The sequence below is a fragment of the Euleptes europaea genome, chromosome 18, assembly GCF_029931775.1.
Source record: "Euleptes europaea isolate rEulEur1 chromosome 18, rEulEur1.hap1, whole genome shotgun sequence".
Classification (NCBI taxonomy): Eukaryota; Metazoa; Chordata; class Lepidosauria; order Squamata; family Sphaerodactylidae; genus Euleptes; species Euleptes europaea.
The window spans coordinates 18935012-18952612 of record NC_079329.1 but is presented as its reverse complement, the minus strand read 5'-3'; the positions used below and the strand labels follow the sequence as shown (position 1 = coordinate 18952612).

At 44.3% G+C, this 17601-nt stretch overlaps 3 protein-coding genes across 3 annotated transcripts; all 3 read right to left on the bottom strand.

The window, feature by feature from the left end:
• Positions 1-766: 766 nt before the first annotated feature.
• On the bottom strand, positions 767-1708 carry LOC130490717 (olfactory receptor 12D1-like). The gene has a single exon (XM_056864526.1). It carries the CDS (start codon positions 1706-1708, stop codon positions 767-769), a length of 942 nt encoding a protein of 313 aa, XP_056720504.1.
• A 5661-nt stretch (positions 1709-7369) lies between these two features.
• Positions 7370-8311, bottom strand: LOC130490716 (olfactory receptor 12D1-like). Its single transcript, XM_056864525.1, has one exon. It carries the CDS (start codon positions 8309-8311, stop codon positions 7370-7372), a length of 942 nt encoding a protein of 313 aa, XP_056720503.1.
• Positions 8312-13351: 5040 nt separating this feature from the next.
• LOC130490715 (olfactory receptor 12D1-like) lies at positions 13352-14293 on the bottom strand. The gene has a single exon (XM_056864524.1). The coding sequence runs from the start codon at positions 14291-14293 to the stop codon at positions 13352-13354; it is 942 nt and encodes a 313-aa protein (XP_056720502.1).
• Between the last annotated feature and the right edge of the window lie 3308 nt (positions 14294-17601).

Genomic DNA, 17601 nt, shown 5'->3' with positions numbered 1-17601 from the left:
TAAATGATCTATGAATGTTATCTTCCATTTCTGTAATTAATGGGTAGTTAAACATCATTGTTTTAGAGCCTGGGAAAGTGGTCCTGGCAGAAAAGGCTCAGTCTTTTAGTTCAGCAGAGCCCTGCCTCACCAGACAAGCCCCTGAACTTTGTGCCAACTCCCAACCCTTCCCAGCACATGCCAGTGAACTGGGATCATAAATGAGTCTGATCCCTGTTTCCCGTGGTGGCTTGCCAGATTCCTCCAAGGAAACCACAAGCTGAATGTGAAGACAACAGCTCTCCCCATGCTCCCCCCCCCCCCAGCACCTGGGACTGTGATATAGCGCTTCTTAATTCCATTTATTTATATTACACATGTACATCCTGCTTCCTGGAGGTTTGAAGGAGTTTTCATCAGAACACCAATAAGGCAATAAAAAGAGCACCACCACCAAATTAAAAAAAAACATGCCATGATAACAAATACAGGCCACAGTTAAAACAATGGAAGGGGCTCACTCAGCAGCCCTGTAACATTCTCCAGAATGTTAGCTGAAGTGTCCCTCTTCTTTTCATGCATGTTCTCATTTCATGTGGTGTGGACATTTTGAACAAGGACAGTCCCATAAGTAATTTATCATTTGTAAGTTTCTCCCATGTGTTTCCCATCACAATGCATTCCCTTCTGTGTGGCTGTTTCCCCCCCCCCCACATAAAAGTTCTCACACTGTTGTGTTCATTGTCCACTTCAGAAGGCAGTATCGTAAACACATTTTGCATTATGCTCATCTCCTTACAGAATGCAGTAGCCTACCCAAGCTTTTCCTCAGGGCAGTTTTCATCTCCTGATTCCTGAGGGTGTATATCAGGGGGTTTAAAAAAGAGGTAACGACACTGTTCATGAGGGTCGTGATCATGTCTCTCTGTGGGGAGTCTCCTGAAGATGGAGGGAGGTAGTTGAACAATACTGGCACATAAAGCAGCCCTACAACTGTGAGATGGGAGCTGCAAGTGGAGAAGGCTTTCCATCTCCCACTATGTGTCTGGACCTTCAAGAACAGAAAGGAGATGATGTAAAGGTAGGAGAGGAGAGTTAAGACAAAAGGGACCATGACGATTGACCCAGTGACAACGTTGAGGAGGCCGAGGTTGACTACTATGCTACTGCAGGCCAGTCTCAAGAGCGGTTTGATGTCACACAAGAAATGCTCAATGGTATTGGGGCCGCAGAAGTGCAGTCGGGAGGTCATGACGGAGTGCATCAAGGCATGGAAGAATCCCATGGTCCACGTGGATGCTGCCAATAGAAGGCACACTCTTCGGCACATGATGAGCGGATACTGCAACGGGTTGCATATGGCCACATATCGATCATATGCCATGGCTGCTAGAAGAAGAACCTCGCTGCTGCCCAGGAAATGAAAGAAGTGGAGCTGGGTGATGCATCCAATGAAGGAGATTCTTTGGTGGGCCAACAGGAAGCCAACAAGCATCTTGGGAATGATGACTGTAGAGAAGCAAATGTCCAGGCAAGATAGGTTACTGAGGAAAAAATACATAGGTGTGTGAAGTCTGTGCTCTGTCGCCACCACGCACATGATAGCACCATTTCCGAGCACAGTTGCTAGATAGAAGAGCAAGAAGAGAGCAAACAAGAAGTTCTGAGCCTCCTGTCGATCTGTCAGGCCCATCAGTATGAAATGAGTAACTTCTGTCTGGTTCTCCATTATAGCTGAGATAACGACAAACAATTACAAATATATATGTATAAAAATAAGAATCGAAGAATATCGTGACTTTTTTTTAAATAGGAAAAATGCTCCCCCCCCCCTGCATTTTTCTATGTTTTGCCCGCATTTTGAAAGACCTGTTTTATCTCAAATTTGAAACATGGGGCAATGCAGGGTGAGAGTGAGGAAACCTCTGACAGTCGGAAACGGCATGCATAATCAAAACAAAGACCTGAAGTCATCAGAGGGGTGATGGCGAGGGAAAGAGCCATGCATAAAAGACCAAAGAAACAATGGATATTTTCACCTTGAAAATACACACACCAGGCATTATTGAGTTATTCCTATAATACTAATCAGAATATATGCGTGCCTTGTAAGGCACAGACTTGCCATATTTTCTCAATGGTGCTGCTGAGAAATTACAACATTTGTGGGCCCAAGGGCAATGTGGGGAGCAAGTTTAGAAGTGACAGAATAGATCCTGGCAATAAGCGATCACCAAAGTGAATATTTTGAGGCATAACCCTCCGCGTCTTCCATTGGTAGCTCTACTGCCATGAATTAGAGCTTTTGTGCAAGTTCTCATGTTTTGTAAAGAAGAACTCCAACTTGTTAAATCACCAAGAGCACAATCTACCATGAAAGCCCCTTACCACCAGATTAAAAAAAAACAAAAAACTTTCCCATGCATAGATCTTTTTAATCATGTACCTGTGACGACAACAACAACAAAGCCTTTATTGGCATAAAAAAATAAGTCTTGTACCTGTGAGTCTTGGTAGATTTTTTTCTTTAAAAGCATCTAACCAGAAAGGGGTGGCAGTAGGGGGGTAGGGAGAACGAGATGAGAAATACCAGTTCACAATAATCTGCAAGGCAGCTACAAAGTGCAGCTGTTGAAGCAAAATCCTACTTCAATTATATTTATTCCACATCACTGGGGAAATGCCACCAACACTTGTTCCATGACAACTCTTTAATGAAACGCACAAACCACCTGAGAGAGCTTGGTGGTACAATAACAAGATAAATGCTCCCTTGTTGAGACATTGTGTATCATTTTGAAGATGGTGCTAGTAGATGAACAATGACTCAAGAATTGGGTTTGCTACATGTCCCCAATGGAAAAAGGTCTCCACATTCCATTTGGCTTCTCAGAAAACCTCAAAAGACCAAGTCTTTAAGGGGAATTAGTTCTTCTCTTGTTGGATGAGAGTAAAGTTACATAAAAAGCTCAATAGTATTCCTTGAGCCAGATTTAATTGCTTGAGGGTAGGGTTGCCAACCTCCAGGTAGTAGCTGGAAATCTCCTGCTATTACAACTGATCTCCAGTCGATAGAAATCAGTTCACCTGGAGAAAACAGCCATGTTGGCAATTGGACTCTGTGGCATTGTAGTCCCTCCCCTCCCAAAACCGCACCCCAAAAACCTCCCGCCGGTGGCGAAGAGGGACTGGCAACCCTACTTGAGGGACAGGTTGTGTGGGTAGCATAAAGTATCTTTAACATCTTTGTGTTATGTGGAGGGTGCCCCCACTTTTAGATTCTGCCCTCATTGGACATTGAGCTATGAATTTCAGCCCCTTGTTTAGATTAACGTTGCACTCTCTAGAGACTGCCCTTGAGTTATCCTGGAAATGTCAAACGTGCAGGGGGAAAAAATGGAGGCCCAACATTCACTGGTCGTTTCATGTTGTGAGAACATTATACCAAAATTAAAACTGCTTCACTGACTGCTGGCGCATTTCCAAGCTCAGTTCAAGGTGCTGCTCATCCTTACCTTTAAAGACCTTCATAGTCTGGGATCAATTATTTGAGGGACCTCTTCACAATGATGCCCCCAATTACCAACTTAGATCTGCCAGTCATGAGAAAATAGGAAGAGCCCTGCTGGATCAGAGCAGTGGCCCATTTAGTCTGGTATCCTGTTTTACACACTGGTCAACCAGTTGCCCGAGAGGACCAAAAACAGGGCAAAGAGGCCAAGGCCTTTCCCCATTGTTTCCTCTTAGATTTGGAATTCAGAGTTTTTTTACCTCTGAATGTGGAGGTTCCCTTTAGTTACCATGGCTACTAGCCATTATAAACCCATTCTCTGAAATTTGTCTTATCCCGTTTTAATTTGCCATCTATATGCTAGTGAAACAAGAAGAAGCAAAACAAAAATATAATAACAGTGTAGTCGGGAAAATAACTTCATGACCTCCCCCATATGTTTTGTACATGTTTCTACATTTTTAGAGAGCCAGTGTGGTGCAGTGGTTAACTGAAATGGACAGAAATGGACCACATGAAGCCTGCTGGGTGACCTTGGGCCAGTCACAGTTCTCTCAGAACATTCTCAGCCCATGCCGAGGCAGGCAACGGCAAACCACCTCTGAACGTCTTTACGGGGTCTCCATAAGTCAGCTGTGACTTGATGGCACACACACACACATTTTGGTGCACAAGCCAGCATGGTGCACAAGCCAGCATGGTGTAGTGATTAAGTGTGCCGGTTTGGAGCGGTGGAGTCTAATCAGGTGAACTGGGTTTGAATCCCTACTCCTCCATGTGAGCTGTGGAGGCTTCTCTGGTGAACTGGATTTGTTTCCCCACTCCTCACATGAAGCCAGCTGGGTGACCTTGGGCAAGTTACAGCTCTGTTAGAGCTCTCTCAGCCCCACCTACCTCACAGGGTGACTGTTGTGGGGAGGGGAAGGGAAGGTGATAGTAAGCCGGTTTGAGTCTCCCTTAAGTGGCTGAGTCCAGTGGTCCAAACCACTGCTCTTAACCACTACACCATGCCAGCTCTCCAGGATCATCTTATCCCAAATGAACCTACTTGTACACTTTGATCATCCTTGTAGGCCCTGGTTTGGGTACCCTTGCCATCTGAGGGTAGATGGGTGGCAACCTGTGAAAAAGCCTTCTTGGTCCTGGTGCCAAAATTTTGGAAATCCCTCCCCACAGAGGATCATCTGTCTCCCTCTACAGTTGTCTTCTACTAGTGGGTGAAGACTTTTCGGGGGGGGGGGTTGGCAGTGTGAGCTATGGAACATGATGTTGTGGAACATGATGTTGTTCATCAGCCAGTCTATTTAAGTAGCTTAAAACACAATAGTTCCTTTCCCCCACCCCTTGCTGGAAACCAAATAGGAAACAATTTACTGCATTCCTAAAGTTAGGGTGTGGTTTCCCCTGCTAGAAGCTAAGAGTCTACATATCTGCAACTGACCTGGGTGGGTGGAGCTAACAATCAACTTGTCTATTTCACTATCCTACAGTGTGAGCTGTGTACCTGAGTATGGAACATGACGGTGTCCATCAGCCAGTCTATTTAAGTAGTTTAAAACACAAGAGTTTGCAGGAAGTCCCTACATTCCTGTTTCCCCATTCCCTCTTGCTGGAAACCAAATAGGAAACAATTTACTGCACCAGCATGGGGCAGCTGGAGTTATTAATGTCAGTCTACTTAAGGCAGCTTGCAGAAGGCTTGGTGCCTGTCTTTTGGGGGACTGATAAGGATTTCATTGCTTGAGGGTAGGGTTGCCAACCTCCAGGTAGTAGCTGGAAATCTCCTGCTGTTAGAACTGATCTCCAGTCGATAGAAATCAGTTCACCTGGAGAAAATAGCCATGTTGGCAATTGGACTCTATGGCATTGTAGTCCCTCCCCTCCCAAAACCCCACCCCAAAAACCTCCCACCGGTGGCGAAGAGGGACTGGCAACTAGGGCTGTCAAAAAGAGTGAGCTATGTACCTGAGTATGGAACATGATGTTGTGCATCAGCCAGTCTATTTAAGTAGCTTAAAACACAATAGTTCCTTTCCCCCACCCCTTGCTGGAAACCAAATTGGAAACAATTTACTGCACCTGCATGGGGCAGCTGGAGCTATTAATGTCAGTCTACTTAAAGCAGCTTGCAGAGGGCTTGGTGCCTGTCTTTTTGGGGACTGATAAGGATTTAATTGTAGTAAACAGCTTGTTAGGTAGACAGTGGGTTCTTAAAAAGAAACTTTTAAAAACTTCTGTTTTTTAGAAGGTAGATTTAGAAGGCCTTTAGGAGGAATTGCATTACTCTCTGTGTTACTTTTATGCAGCCATGACTCAAACTAGCCTGGAAGATATGGCTAATCCAGGTATCATCTTTTCTGAAGGTGATATATGGAGAAGAATGATGAGCCATCATCAGAAAACACTGTCAAAGTGTTATATCGTTGGCAACTCCAGGTTGGGAAATTCCTGGAGATCTGAGGGTAGAACCTAGGGAGGGACAGTAAAGTCAAACTGAATCCTTCTGGTGAAAGTATTGTTTTATACTGTAAATCAGGGGTGGGGAACCTTTATTCCAATCAAGGGCTATTTGGGTATTTATAACATCATTCATGGGCCATATAAAATTATCAACTTAAAAATTAGCTGACCAAGCCCCAAGCAGGCATTTGCCCCAGATGACTCCCCCACACACACAGACAAGCAGGCAGGCATCCAACCAGTGGGGCACTCACCCACCTGGTGGCATAGGATGGTCTTTTGCACCAGCCGGGCGTAGCAGTCCAGCCGCACACTGGAGTGGCTCCTGCTCCACATGGTCAGAGCCAGATTTTACAGCCGGCTCCTGCTACCTCTACCTGGGGGATGAAATGGGAACACACTGGCTTAGAACTCCCCCCCAACGCATTCTGGCCCTGCCTCCTTTAATCCCTCTATTGTCCCCACTTCTGCCCCCAGCACTCTTGTAGTACAGAAGGCATACATTTCTCCATGGCTCGGATGGGAAAGGGTTAACACAGTTTCTTGGGCGGTCCTAGCAGCTCCATAGCTGACGACTCTTCTGCAAGGGGGGGGGAAGGTTCCTTTTCTCGGCAAAACAATCTCACATCTGCTTTGAATAGAGGCTATTCCTGCCGTAAATGATCTATGAATGATATCTTCCATTTCTGTAATTAATGGGTAGTTAAACATCATTGTTTTAGAGCCTGGGAAAGTGGTCCTGGCAGAAAAGGCTCAGTCTTTTAGTTCAGCAGAGCCCTGCCTCACCAGACAAGCCCCTGAACTTTGTGCCAACTCCCAACCCTTCCCAGCACATGCCAGTGAACTGGGATCATAAATTAGTCTGATCCCTGTTTCCAGTGGTGGCTTGCCAGATTCCTCCAAGGAAACCACAAGCTGAATGTGAAGACAACAGCTCTCCCCATGCTCCCCCCCCCAGCACCTGGGACTGTGATATAGCGCTTCTTAATTCCATTTATTTATATTACACATGTACATCCTGCTTCCTGGAGGTTTGAAGGAGTTTTCATCAGAACACCAATAAGGCAATAAAAAGAGCACCACCACCAAATTAAAAAAAAAAAATGCCATGATAACAAATACAGGCCACAGTTAAAACAATGGAAGGGGCTCACTCAGCAGCCCTGTAACATTCTCCAGAATGTTAGCTGAAGTGTCCCTCTTCTTTTCATGCATGTTCTCATTTCATGTGGTGTGGACATTTTGAACAAGGACAGTCCCATAAGTAATTTATCATTTGTAAGTTTCTCCCATGTGTTTCCCATCACAATGCATTCCCTTCTGTGTGGCTGTTCCCCCCCCCCCACATAAAAGTTCTCACACTGTTGTGTTCATTGTCCACTTCAGAAGGCAGTATCGTAAACACATTTTGCATTATGCTCATCTCCTTACAGAATGCAGTAGCCTACCCAAGCTTTTCCTCAGGGCAGTTTTCATCTCCTGATTCCTGAGGGTGTATATCAGGGGGTTTAAAAAAGAGGTAACGACACTGTACATGAGGGTCGCGATCATGTCTCTCTGTGGGGAGTCTCCTGAAGATGGAGGGAGATAGTTGAACAATACTGGCACATAAAGCAGCCCTACAACTGTGAGATGGGAGCTGCAAGTGGAGAAGGCTTTCCATCTCCCACTATGTGACTGGACCTTCAAGAACAGAAAGGAGATGATGTAAAGGTAGGAGAGGAGAGTTAAGACAAAAGGGACCATGACGATTGACCCAGTGACAACGTTGAGGAGGCCGAGGTTGACTACTATGCTACTGCAGGCCAGTCTCAAGAGCGGTTTGATGTCACAAAAGAAATGCTCAATGATATTGGGGCCGCAGAAGTGCAGTCGGGAGGTCATGACGGAGTGCATCAAGGCATGGAAGAATCCCATGGTCCACGTGGATGCTGCCAATAGAAGGCACGCTCTTCGGCACATGATGAGCGGATACTGCAACGGGTTGCATATGGCCACATATCGATCATATGCCATGGCTGCTAGAAGAAGAGCCTCGCTGCTGCCCAGGAAATGAAAGAAGTGGAGCTGGGTGATGCATCCAATGAAGGAGATTCTTCTGTGGGCCAACAGGAAGCCAACAAGCATCTTGGGAATGATGACTGTAGAGTAGCAAATGTCCAGGCAAGATAGGTTACTGAGGAAAAAATACATAGGTGTGTGAAGTCGGTGCTCCGTCGCTACCACGCACACGATAGCACCATTTCCGACCACAGTTGCTAGATAGAAGAGCAAGAAGAGAGCAAACAAGAAGTTCTGAGCCTCCTGTCGATCTGTCAGGCCCATCAGTATGAAATGAGTAACTTCTGTCTGGTTCTCCATTATGGCTGAGATAACGACAAACAATTACAAATATATATGTATAAAAATAAGAATCGAAGAATATCGTGACTTTTTTTTAAATAGGAAAAATGCTCTCCCCCTGCATTTTTCTATGTTTTGCCCGCATTTTGAAAGACCTGTTTTATCTCAAATTTGAAACATGGGGCAATGCAGGGTGAGAGAGAGGCAACCTCTGACAGTCGGAAACGGCATGCATAATCAAAACAAAGACCCGAAGTCATCAGAGGGGTGATGGTGAGGGAAAGAGCCATGCATAAAAGACCAAAGAAACAATGGATATTTTCACCTTGAAAATACACACACCAGGCATTATTGAGTTATTCCTATAATACTAATCAGAATACATGCATGCCTTGTAAGGCACAGACTTGCCATATTTTCTCAATGGTGCTGCTGAGAGATTACAACATTTGTGGGCCCAAGGGCAATGTGGGGAGCAAGTTTAGAAGTGACAGAATAGATCCTGTCAATAAGCGATCACCAAAGTGAATATTTTGAGGCATAACCCTCCGCGTCTTCCATTGGTAGCTCTACTGCCATGAATTAGAGCTTTTGTGCAAGTTCTCATGTTTTGTAAAGAAGAACTCCAACTTGTTAAATCACCAAGAGCACAATCTACCATGAAAGCCCCTTAACACCAGATTAAAAAAAACAAAAAAACTTTCCCATGCATAGATCTTTTTTAGCATGTACCTGTGACAACAACAACAAAGCCTTTATTGGCATAAAAAATAAAATCTTGTACCTGTGAGTCTTGGTAGATTTTTTCTTTAAAAGCATCTAACCAGAAAGGGGTGGCAGTAGGGGGGTAGGGAGAACGAGATGAGAAATACCAGCTCACAATAATCTGCAAGGCAGCTACAAAGTGCAGCTGTTGAAGCAAAATCCTACTTCAATTATATTTATTCCACATCACTGGGGAAATGCCACCAACACTTGTTCCATGACAACTCTTTAATGAAATGGACAAACCACTTGAGAGAGCTTGGTGGTACAATAACAAGGTAAATGCTCCCTTGCTGAGACATCCTGGATCATTTTGAAGATGGTGCTAGTAAATGAACAATGAATCAAGAATGGGGTTTGCTACATGTCCCCAATGGAAAAAGCTCTCTACACTCCATTTGGCTTCTCAGAAAACCTCAAAAGACAAAGTCTTTAAGGGGAATTAGTTCTTCTCTTGTTGGATGAGAGTAAAGTTTCATTAAAAGTTCAGTAGTATTCCTTGAGCCAGATTTAATTGCTTGAGGGTAGGGTTGCCAACCTCCAGGTAGTAGCTGGAAATCTCCTGCTGTTAGAACTGATCTCCAGTCGATAGAAATCAGTTCACCTGGAGAAAACAGCCATGTTGGCAATTGGACTCTATGGCATTGTAGTCCCTCCCCTCCCAAAACCCCACCCCAAAAACCTCCCGCCGGTGGCGAAGAGGGACTGGCAACCCTACTTGAGGGACAGGTTGTGTGGGTAGCATAAAGTATCTTTAACATCTTTGTGTTATGTGGAGGGTGCCCCCACTTTTAGATTCTGCCCTCATTGGACACTGAGCTATGAATTTCAGCCCCTTGTTTAGATTAACGTTGCACTCTCCAGAGACTGCCCTTGAGGTATCCTGGAAATGTCAAACGTGCAGGAAAAAAAATGGAGGCCCAACATTCACTGGTCGTTTCATGTTGTGAGAACATTATACCAAAATTAAAACTGCTTCACTGACTGCTGGCGCATTTCCAAGCTCAGTTCAAGGTGCTGCTCATCCTTACCTTTAAAGACTTTCACAGTCTGGGACCAATTATTTGAGGGACCTCTTCACAATGATGCCCCCAATTACCAACTTAGATCTGCCAGTCATGAGAAAATAGGAAGAGCCCTGCTGGATCAGACCAGTGGCCCATTTAGTCTGGTATCCTGTTTTACATACTGGGCAACCAGTTGCCCGAGAGGACCAAAAACAGGGCACAGAGGCCAAGGCCTTTCCCCACTGTTTCCTCTTAGATTTGGTATTCAGAGGTTTTTTTTACCTCTGAATGTAGAGGTTCCCTTAAGTAACCATGGCTACTAGCCATTGATAAACCTATTCTCTGAAATTTGTCTTATCCCGTTTTAATTTTCCATCTATATGCTAGTGAAACAAGAAGAAGCAAAACAAAAATATAATAACAGTGTAGTCGGGAAAATAATTTCATGACCCCCCCATATGTTTTGTACATGTTTCTACATTTTTAGAGAGCCAGTGTGGTGCAGTGGTTAACTGAAATGGACTCTAATCTGGGGAACCAGGTTCACTTTCCCACTCCACATGTAGCCTGCTGGGTGACTTTGGGCCAGTCACAGTTCTCTCAGAACATTCTCAGCCCATGCAGAGGCAGGCAACTGCAAACCACCTCTGAATGTCTTTACGGGGTCTCCATAAGTCAGCTGTGACTTGATGGCACACTCACACACACATGTTTTGGAGCCAACGTGGTGCACAAGCCAGCATGGTGTAGTGATTAAGTGTGCCAGTTTGGAGCGGTGGAGTCTAATCAGGAGAACCGGGTTTGATTCCCTACTCCTCCATGTGAGCTGTGGAGGCTAATCTGGTGAACTGGATTTGTTTCCCCACTCCTCACATGAAGCCAGCTGGGTGACCTTGGGCAAGTTACAGCTCTGTTAGAGCTCTCTCAGCCCCACCTACCTCACAGGGTGTCTGTTGTGGGAACGGGAAGGGAAGGTGATTGTAAGCCGGTTTGAGTCTCCCTTAAGTGGCTGAGTCCAGTGGTCCAAACCACTGCTCTTAACCACTACACCATGCCAGCTCTCCAGGATCATCTTATCCCAAATGAACCTACTTGTACACTTTGATCATCCTTGTAGGCCCTGGTTTGGGTGCCCTTGCCATCTGAGGGTAGATGGGTGGTAACCTGTGAAAATGTCTTCTTGGTCCTGGTGCCAAAATTTTGGAAATCCCTCCCCACAGAGGATCATCTGTCTCCCTCTACTGTTTTCTTCTACTAGTGGGTGAACACTTTTGGGGTTTGGGGGGGGGGGGGTTGGCAGTGTGAGCTATGTGCCTGAGTGTGGAACATGATGTTGTTCATCAGCCAGTCTATTTAAGTAGCTTAAAACACAATAGTTCCTTTCCCCCATCCCTTGCTGGAAACCAAATAGGAAACAATTTACTGCACCTGCATGGGGCAGCTGGAGCTATTAATGTCAGTCTACTTAAGGCAGCTTGCAGAAGGCTTGGTGCCTGTCTTTTGGGGGACTGATAAGGATTTCATTGTAGTAAACTGCTTGTTAAGTAGACAGTGGGCTTTTAAAAAGAAACATTTTAAAACTTCTGTTCTTTAGGAGATAGATCTAGAAGGCATTTAGGAGGAATTGCATTACTCTCTGTGTTACTTTTATGCAGCCATGATTCAAACTAGAAAGCACAGCCTGGAAAATATGGCTAATCCAGGTATCATCTTTTCTGAAGGTGATATATGGAGCAAGAATGCATAGCAGAGCCATCGTCAGAAAACACTGTCAAAGTGTTATATCGTTGGCAAACTCCATGTTGGGAAATTCCTGGTGATTTGAGGGTGGAACCTATGGAGGGACCTTAGTGGGTTATAATGCCGTAGCGTTTGCCCTATAAAGCAGCCATTTTCTCCCGATAAACATTTCTCTGTGGGCTGATGATCAGTATAATTCCTGGAGATCTTCAGGCTCCACTTGGAGGGTGTAAGCCCTGGAAGTAAATAACCTTACTGAAAAGGGATTTTTGCTGCTTAGGTCAGTCTGTGGGAATCTTGAATTTGAGAGATGGTTTAGTCTCCCATTAGAAGAGCAGATGCAAATTGCTTTCAAAGTAAGTCAGGATACGATTGCTCAGGATTTTTAACTTGAATCCCCTGTTACACAGAGCAATGCCTTACTCCCCTGCAAGCAGGAACCTTTAACTTCCACTATTATGGAAAAATAAACTGACTGCTATCATGGAGAATAATGACCTTATTTATTCTTCAGCCTAAGTCTTCTGTATGTAACAACAGCGAAGGTGGACACCCAAATTGTATATAAAGTAAATGTGTTGATAAGTTATCTCAGGTTACTTGCTCATCAGTCTCCCAGTTCCACTGATTTTGAATATGGATATTTTTTTCTCCAAAAAAAATGAAGAGCAGTAAAGTCAAACTGAATCCTTCAGGTGAAAGTACTGTTTTATACCGTAAATGATCTATGAGTGATTTCTTCCACTTCTGTAATTAATGGGTAGTTACACATTTTTGTTTTTAGAGCCTGGGAAAGTGATCCTGGCAGAAACGGCCCAGTCTTTTAGCTCAGCTGAACCCCCGCCTCACCAGACAAGCCACTGAAACTTGTGCCAGCTCCCAACCCTTCTCAGTACATGCTAGCAAACTGGGCTCATAGATGAGTCTGAGCCCTGCTTCCAGTGGTGGCTTGCCAGATTCCTCCAAGGAAGCCACAAGCTGAACGTGAAGACAACAGCTCTCCCCATGCTCCCCCCCCAGAACCTGAGACTGCAATACAGTGTTTCTGAACACAGAGGTTCCATTTATTTATATAACACATGTACATCCTGCTTCTTGGAGGTTTGAAGCAGTTTTCATTAGAACACCTATAAGACAATAAAAGAGTGCCAACACCAAATTAAAAACAACATATCATGATAACAAATGGAGGCCACAGTTAAAACAATGTAAGGGGTTACTCAGCAGCCCTGTGACATTTTTTTAATAAGAACTGCGTTTTGCATCCTCTCCAGAAAGCTTCAAGAGCTGAACACTTTTCACCTTAGCTGAAGCGTCCTTCTTCTTTTCATGCATGTTCTCATTTCATGTGGTGTGGACATTTTGAACAAGGACAGTCCCATAAGTAATTTCTCCTTTGTAAGTTTCTCCCATGTGTTTCCCATCACAATGCATTCCCTTCTGTATGGCTGTTACCCCCCCCCCCCCGCCACATAAAAGTCCTCACACTGTTGTGTTCATTGTCCACTTCAGGAGGCAGCATCATCAATACATTTTTGCATTATGCTCATCTCCTTACAGATTGCAGTAGCCTACCCAAGCTTTTCCTCATGGCTGTTTTCATCTCCTGATTCCTGAGGGTGTATATCAGGGGGTTTAAAAAAGAGGTAACGACACTGTACATGAGGGTCGCGATCATGTCTCTCTGTGGGGAGTCTCCTGAAGATGGAGGGAGATAGTTGAACAGCACTGGCACATAAAACAGCCCTACAACTGTGAGATGGGAGCTGCAGGTAGAGAAGGCTTTCCATCTCCCACTATGTGCTTGGATCTTCAAGAACAGAAAGGAGATGATGTAAAGGTAGGAGAGAAGAGTTAAGACAAAGGGGATCATGACAATTGACCCAGTTACAATGTTGAGGAGGCTGAGGTTTACTATTATGTTACTGCATGCCAGTCTCAAGAGCGGTTTGATGTCACAAAAGAAATGCTCAATGATATTGGGGCCGCAGAAGTGCAGTCGGGAGGTCATGACGGAGTGCATCAAGGCATGGAAGAATCCCATGGTCCATGTGGCTGCTGCCAGTAGAAGACACGCTGTTCGGCACATGATGAGAGGATACTTCAAGGGGTTGCATATAGCCACATATCGATCATATGCCATTGCTGCTAGAAGAAGAGCTTCGCTGCTGCCCAGAAAATGAAAGAAATGGAGCTGAGTGATGCATCCAATGAAGGAGATCCTTTGGTGGGCCAACAGAAAGCCAACAAGGGTCTTGGGAACAATGACTGTAGAGTAGCAAATGTCCAGGCAAGATAGGTTACCGAGGAAGAAATACATAGGTGTGTGAAGTCGGCGCTCTGTCGCCACCACACACATGATAGCGCCGTTTCCAAGCACACTTGATAGATAGAGGAACAAGAAGATAGCAAACAAGAAGATCTGAGCCTCCTGTCGATCTGTCAGGCCCATCAGTATGAAATGAGTAACTTCTGTCTGGTTCTGCATTGTAGCTGGGATAACGACAAACAATTACAAATATATATGTATAAAAATAAGAATCTTAGAATATCATGACTATTTAAAAAAAAATACTAAAAATGCTCTCCCCCTTCATTTCCCCCATGTTTTGCCCACATTTTGAAAGACCTATTTTATCTCAAATTTGAAACATGGGGAAATGTAGGGGGAGAGTGAGGCAACCTCTGATGGTCAGAAACGACATGCATAATCAAAACGACATGCATAATCAAAACAAAGACCTGAAACCCTCAAAGGGGTGATGGTGAGGGAAACAGCCATGCATAAACGACCAAAGAAACAATGCATATTTTCCCCTTGAAAATATACACACCAGGCATTATTGAGTTATACTAAGGCATAGACTTGCCATGTTTTCTCAATGGTACTGCTGAGAAATTACAACATTTGTGGCCCCAAGAGCAATGTGGGGAGCAAATTTAGAAGTGACAGAATAGATCCTGGGAATAAGTTATCACCAAAGCAAATTCTTTGAGGCATAACCCTCTGTGTCTTCCGTTTTTAGCTCTACTGCCACGAATTAGAGCTTTTCTTTACATTCTCATGTGTTACAAAGAAGAAGTGCCACTTGGTAAATCACCAAGAGCACAATCTACCATGGAAGTCCCTTAACACCAGATTTTTTTAAAAAAAAAACTTTCCCATGCATAGGTCTTTTCAATCGTGTACCTATGAGTCTTTTTTCTTTAAAAGCATCTAACTAGAATGGGGGAGGGGGGGAACGAGATGAGAAATTCCAGTTCAAAATAATCTGCAAGACAGCTACAAAGTGCAGCTGTTGAAGCAAAATCCTACTTCAATTATATTTATTCCACATCACTGGGGAAATGCCACCAACACTTTTTCCATGACAACTCTTTAATGAAATGCACAAACCACCTGAGAGAGCTTGGTGGTATAATAACAAGATAAGTGCTCCCTTGTTGAGACATTGTGTATCATTTTGAAGATGGTGCTAGTAGATGAACAATGACTCAAGAATGGGGTTTGCTACATGTCCCCAATGGAAAAAGGTCTCCACATTCCATTTGGCTTCTCAGAAAACCTCAAAGGACCAAGTCTTTAAGGGAGATTAGTTCTTCTCTTATTGGTGAGGGTAAAGTTACATAAAAAGCTCAGGAGTATTCCTTGAGCCAGATTTAATTGATTGAGGGTAGGGTTGCCAACCTTCAGGTAGTAGCTGGAAATCTCCTGCTATTACAACTGATCTCCAGCTGGTAGAAATCAGTTCACCTGGAGAAAATAGCCATGTTGGCAATTGGATTCTATGGCATTGAAGTCCCTCCCCTCCCCAAACCCCACCCCAAAAACCTCCCGCCAGTGGCGAAGAGGGACCTGGCAACCCTACTTGAGGGACAGGTTGTGTGGGTCGCATGAAGTATCTTTAACATCTTTGTGTTGTGTGGAGGGTGCCCCCGCTTTTAGATTCTGCCATCATTGTACATTGAGCTATGAATATCAGCCCCTTGTTTAGATACAGTAAATGTTGCACTCTAATCTGGGGAACCAGGTTCACTTTCCCACTCCACATGAAGCCTGCTGGGTGACCTTGGGCCAGTCACAGTTCTCTCAGAACATTCTCAGCCCACGCAGAGTCAGCAATGGCAAACCACCTCTGAACGTCTTTATGGGGTCTCCATAAATCAGCTGTGACTTGATGGCACACACACACACATGTTTTGGAGCCAACGTGGTGTAGAATCCAGCATGGTGTAGTGATGAAGAGTAGTGGTTTGGAGTTGTGGAGTCTCATCTGGAGAACCGGGTTTGATTCCCCACTTCTCCACATGAGTGGTGGAGGCTAATCTGGTGAACTGGATTTGTTTCCCCTCGCCTACACATGAATCCAGCTGGGTGACCTTGGGCAAATTACAGCTCTGTTAGAGCTCTCTCAGCCCCACCTACCTCACAGGATGTTAGTTGTGAGGAGGGGAAGGGAAGGTGATTGTAAACTGGTTTGAGTCTCCCTTAAGTGGCAGAGTTCACCACTCCAAACCACTGCTCTTAACCACTACACCACACTGGCTCTCCAGGATCATCTTATCCCAAATAAACCTACTTGTACACTTTGATCATCCTTGCAGGCCCTGGTTTGGGTGTCCTTGCCATCTGAGGGTAGATAGGTGGCAACTTGTGAAAAAGTCTTTTGGTCATGGTGCCAAAATTTTGAAATTCCCTTCCCACAGAGGATCATCTATCTCCCTCTATTGTTGTCTTCTACTAGTGGGTGAAGACTTTGGTTTTTTAGGGGTGGTGGTGGTGTTGGCATACCTTCAATAATGTTTATTGGCTTCCCTCCCTGTTCTTTGTGTTTTGTGTGTTTATGTGTTTTGTATTGAATTGATGTACATATACTTCATTTGATTAAATGTTTTAATGCTTTGGTGTTCATCACCTTGGAGACCCTATTTGGGTGGAAAGGTGGCACAGAAATGTTTTAAATAAAATAAATAAATCTTTGGGTTGAATTGCTCCACTGTATGTGTGTGTGTGTGTGTGTGCATGCAGGTACTTTACTTTGGCTCACCCATTCAGGAAAGCCAAAATTTTCTTCAAAATTTTATTTTAGATGAAATTTGTTTTGTGGATCTTTTCTTTGAGCCCAGCAATCCGTTCTTCCTCCTTTATACTTCCATCCATGTGTGTAGAATACATGGAGAAGGGTATTGAACTTTGACAGATTGTTCAAGTACTATTGTATTTACTGTAACTTCAACTGTGAGCTGTACAAAATAGAGAGTGGCATTGCTTCTGCAGCAAACTGATTGCAATGGGCAGGTGATAGACAAGAGAGGATGTGAAAGCTGCTGAGGGATAACAGGCTAAAGTTCATTCCAGACAAGATGGAGGTAGTATTGGTTGGTGCAGAGGGAATTGCTTTGCCTTCCCTAGATTGGCATATTCTACACTTTTAAGGCACACAGAAGCCCAGGATCTGATCACCTTTAGAGTCTACACACCAGCTGTCCATGTGAAGAGACCTAGAATTGTGAAGGCACTATTGACCTTCATTGAGAGACTAGTCTTCATGATAGACCAATCAATTTATTTCTTTAATTCAGCATGAAATAATTGATCTATTTCAACTTCAGATTAATTTGCATCAGATATCTTACTTGTACTTTTGTCTGCTTCTGCAGACATATGTACGTTAGTGCACATACACAGGGTTGTATCCAATCAACTTTTCTATTGGTTTACAAGGTGTGCTTTCTGACCACCAAAAAGGCTATGCTGAGGATTGTGGGACCTGCATTGACCAAAGCCACATGGAA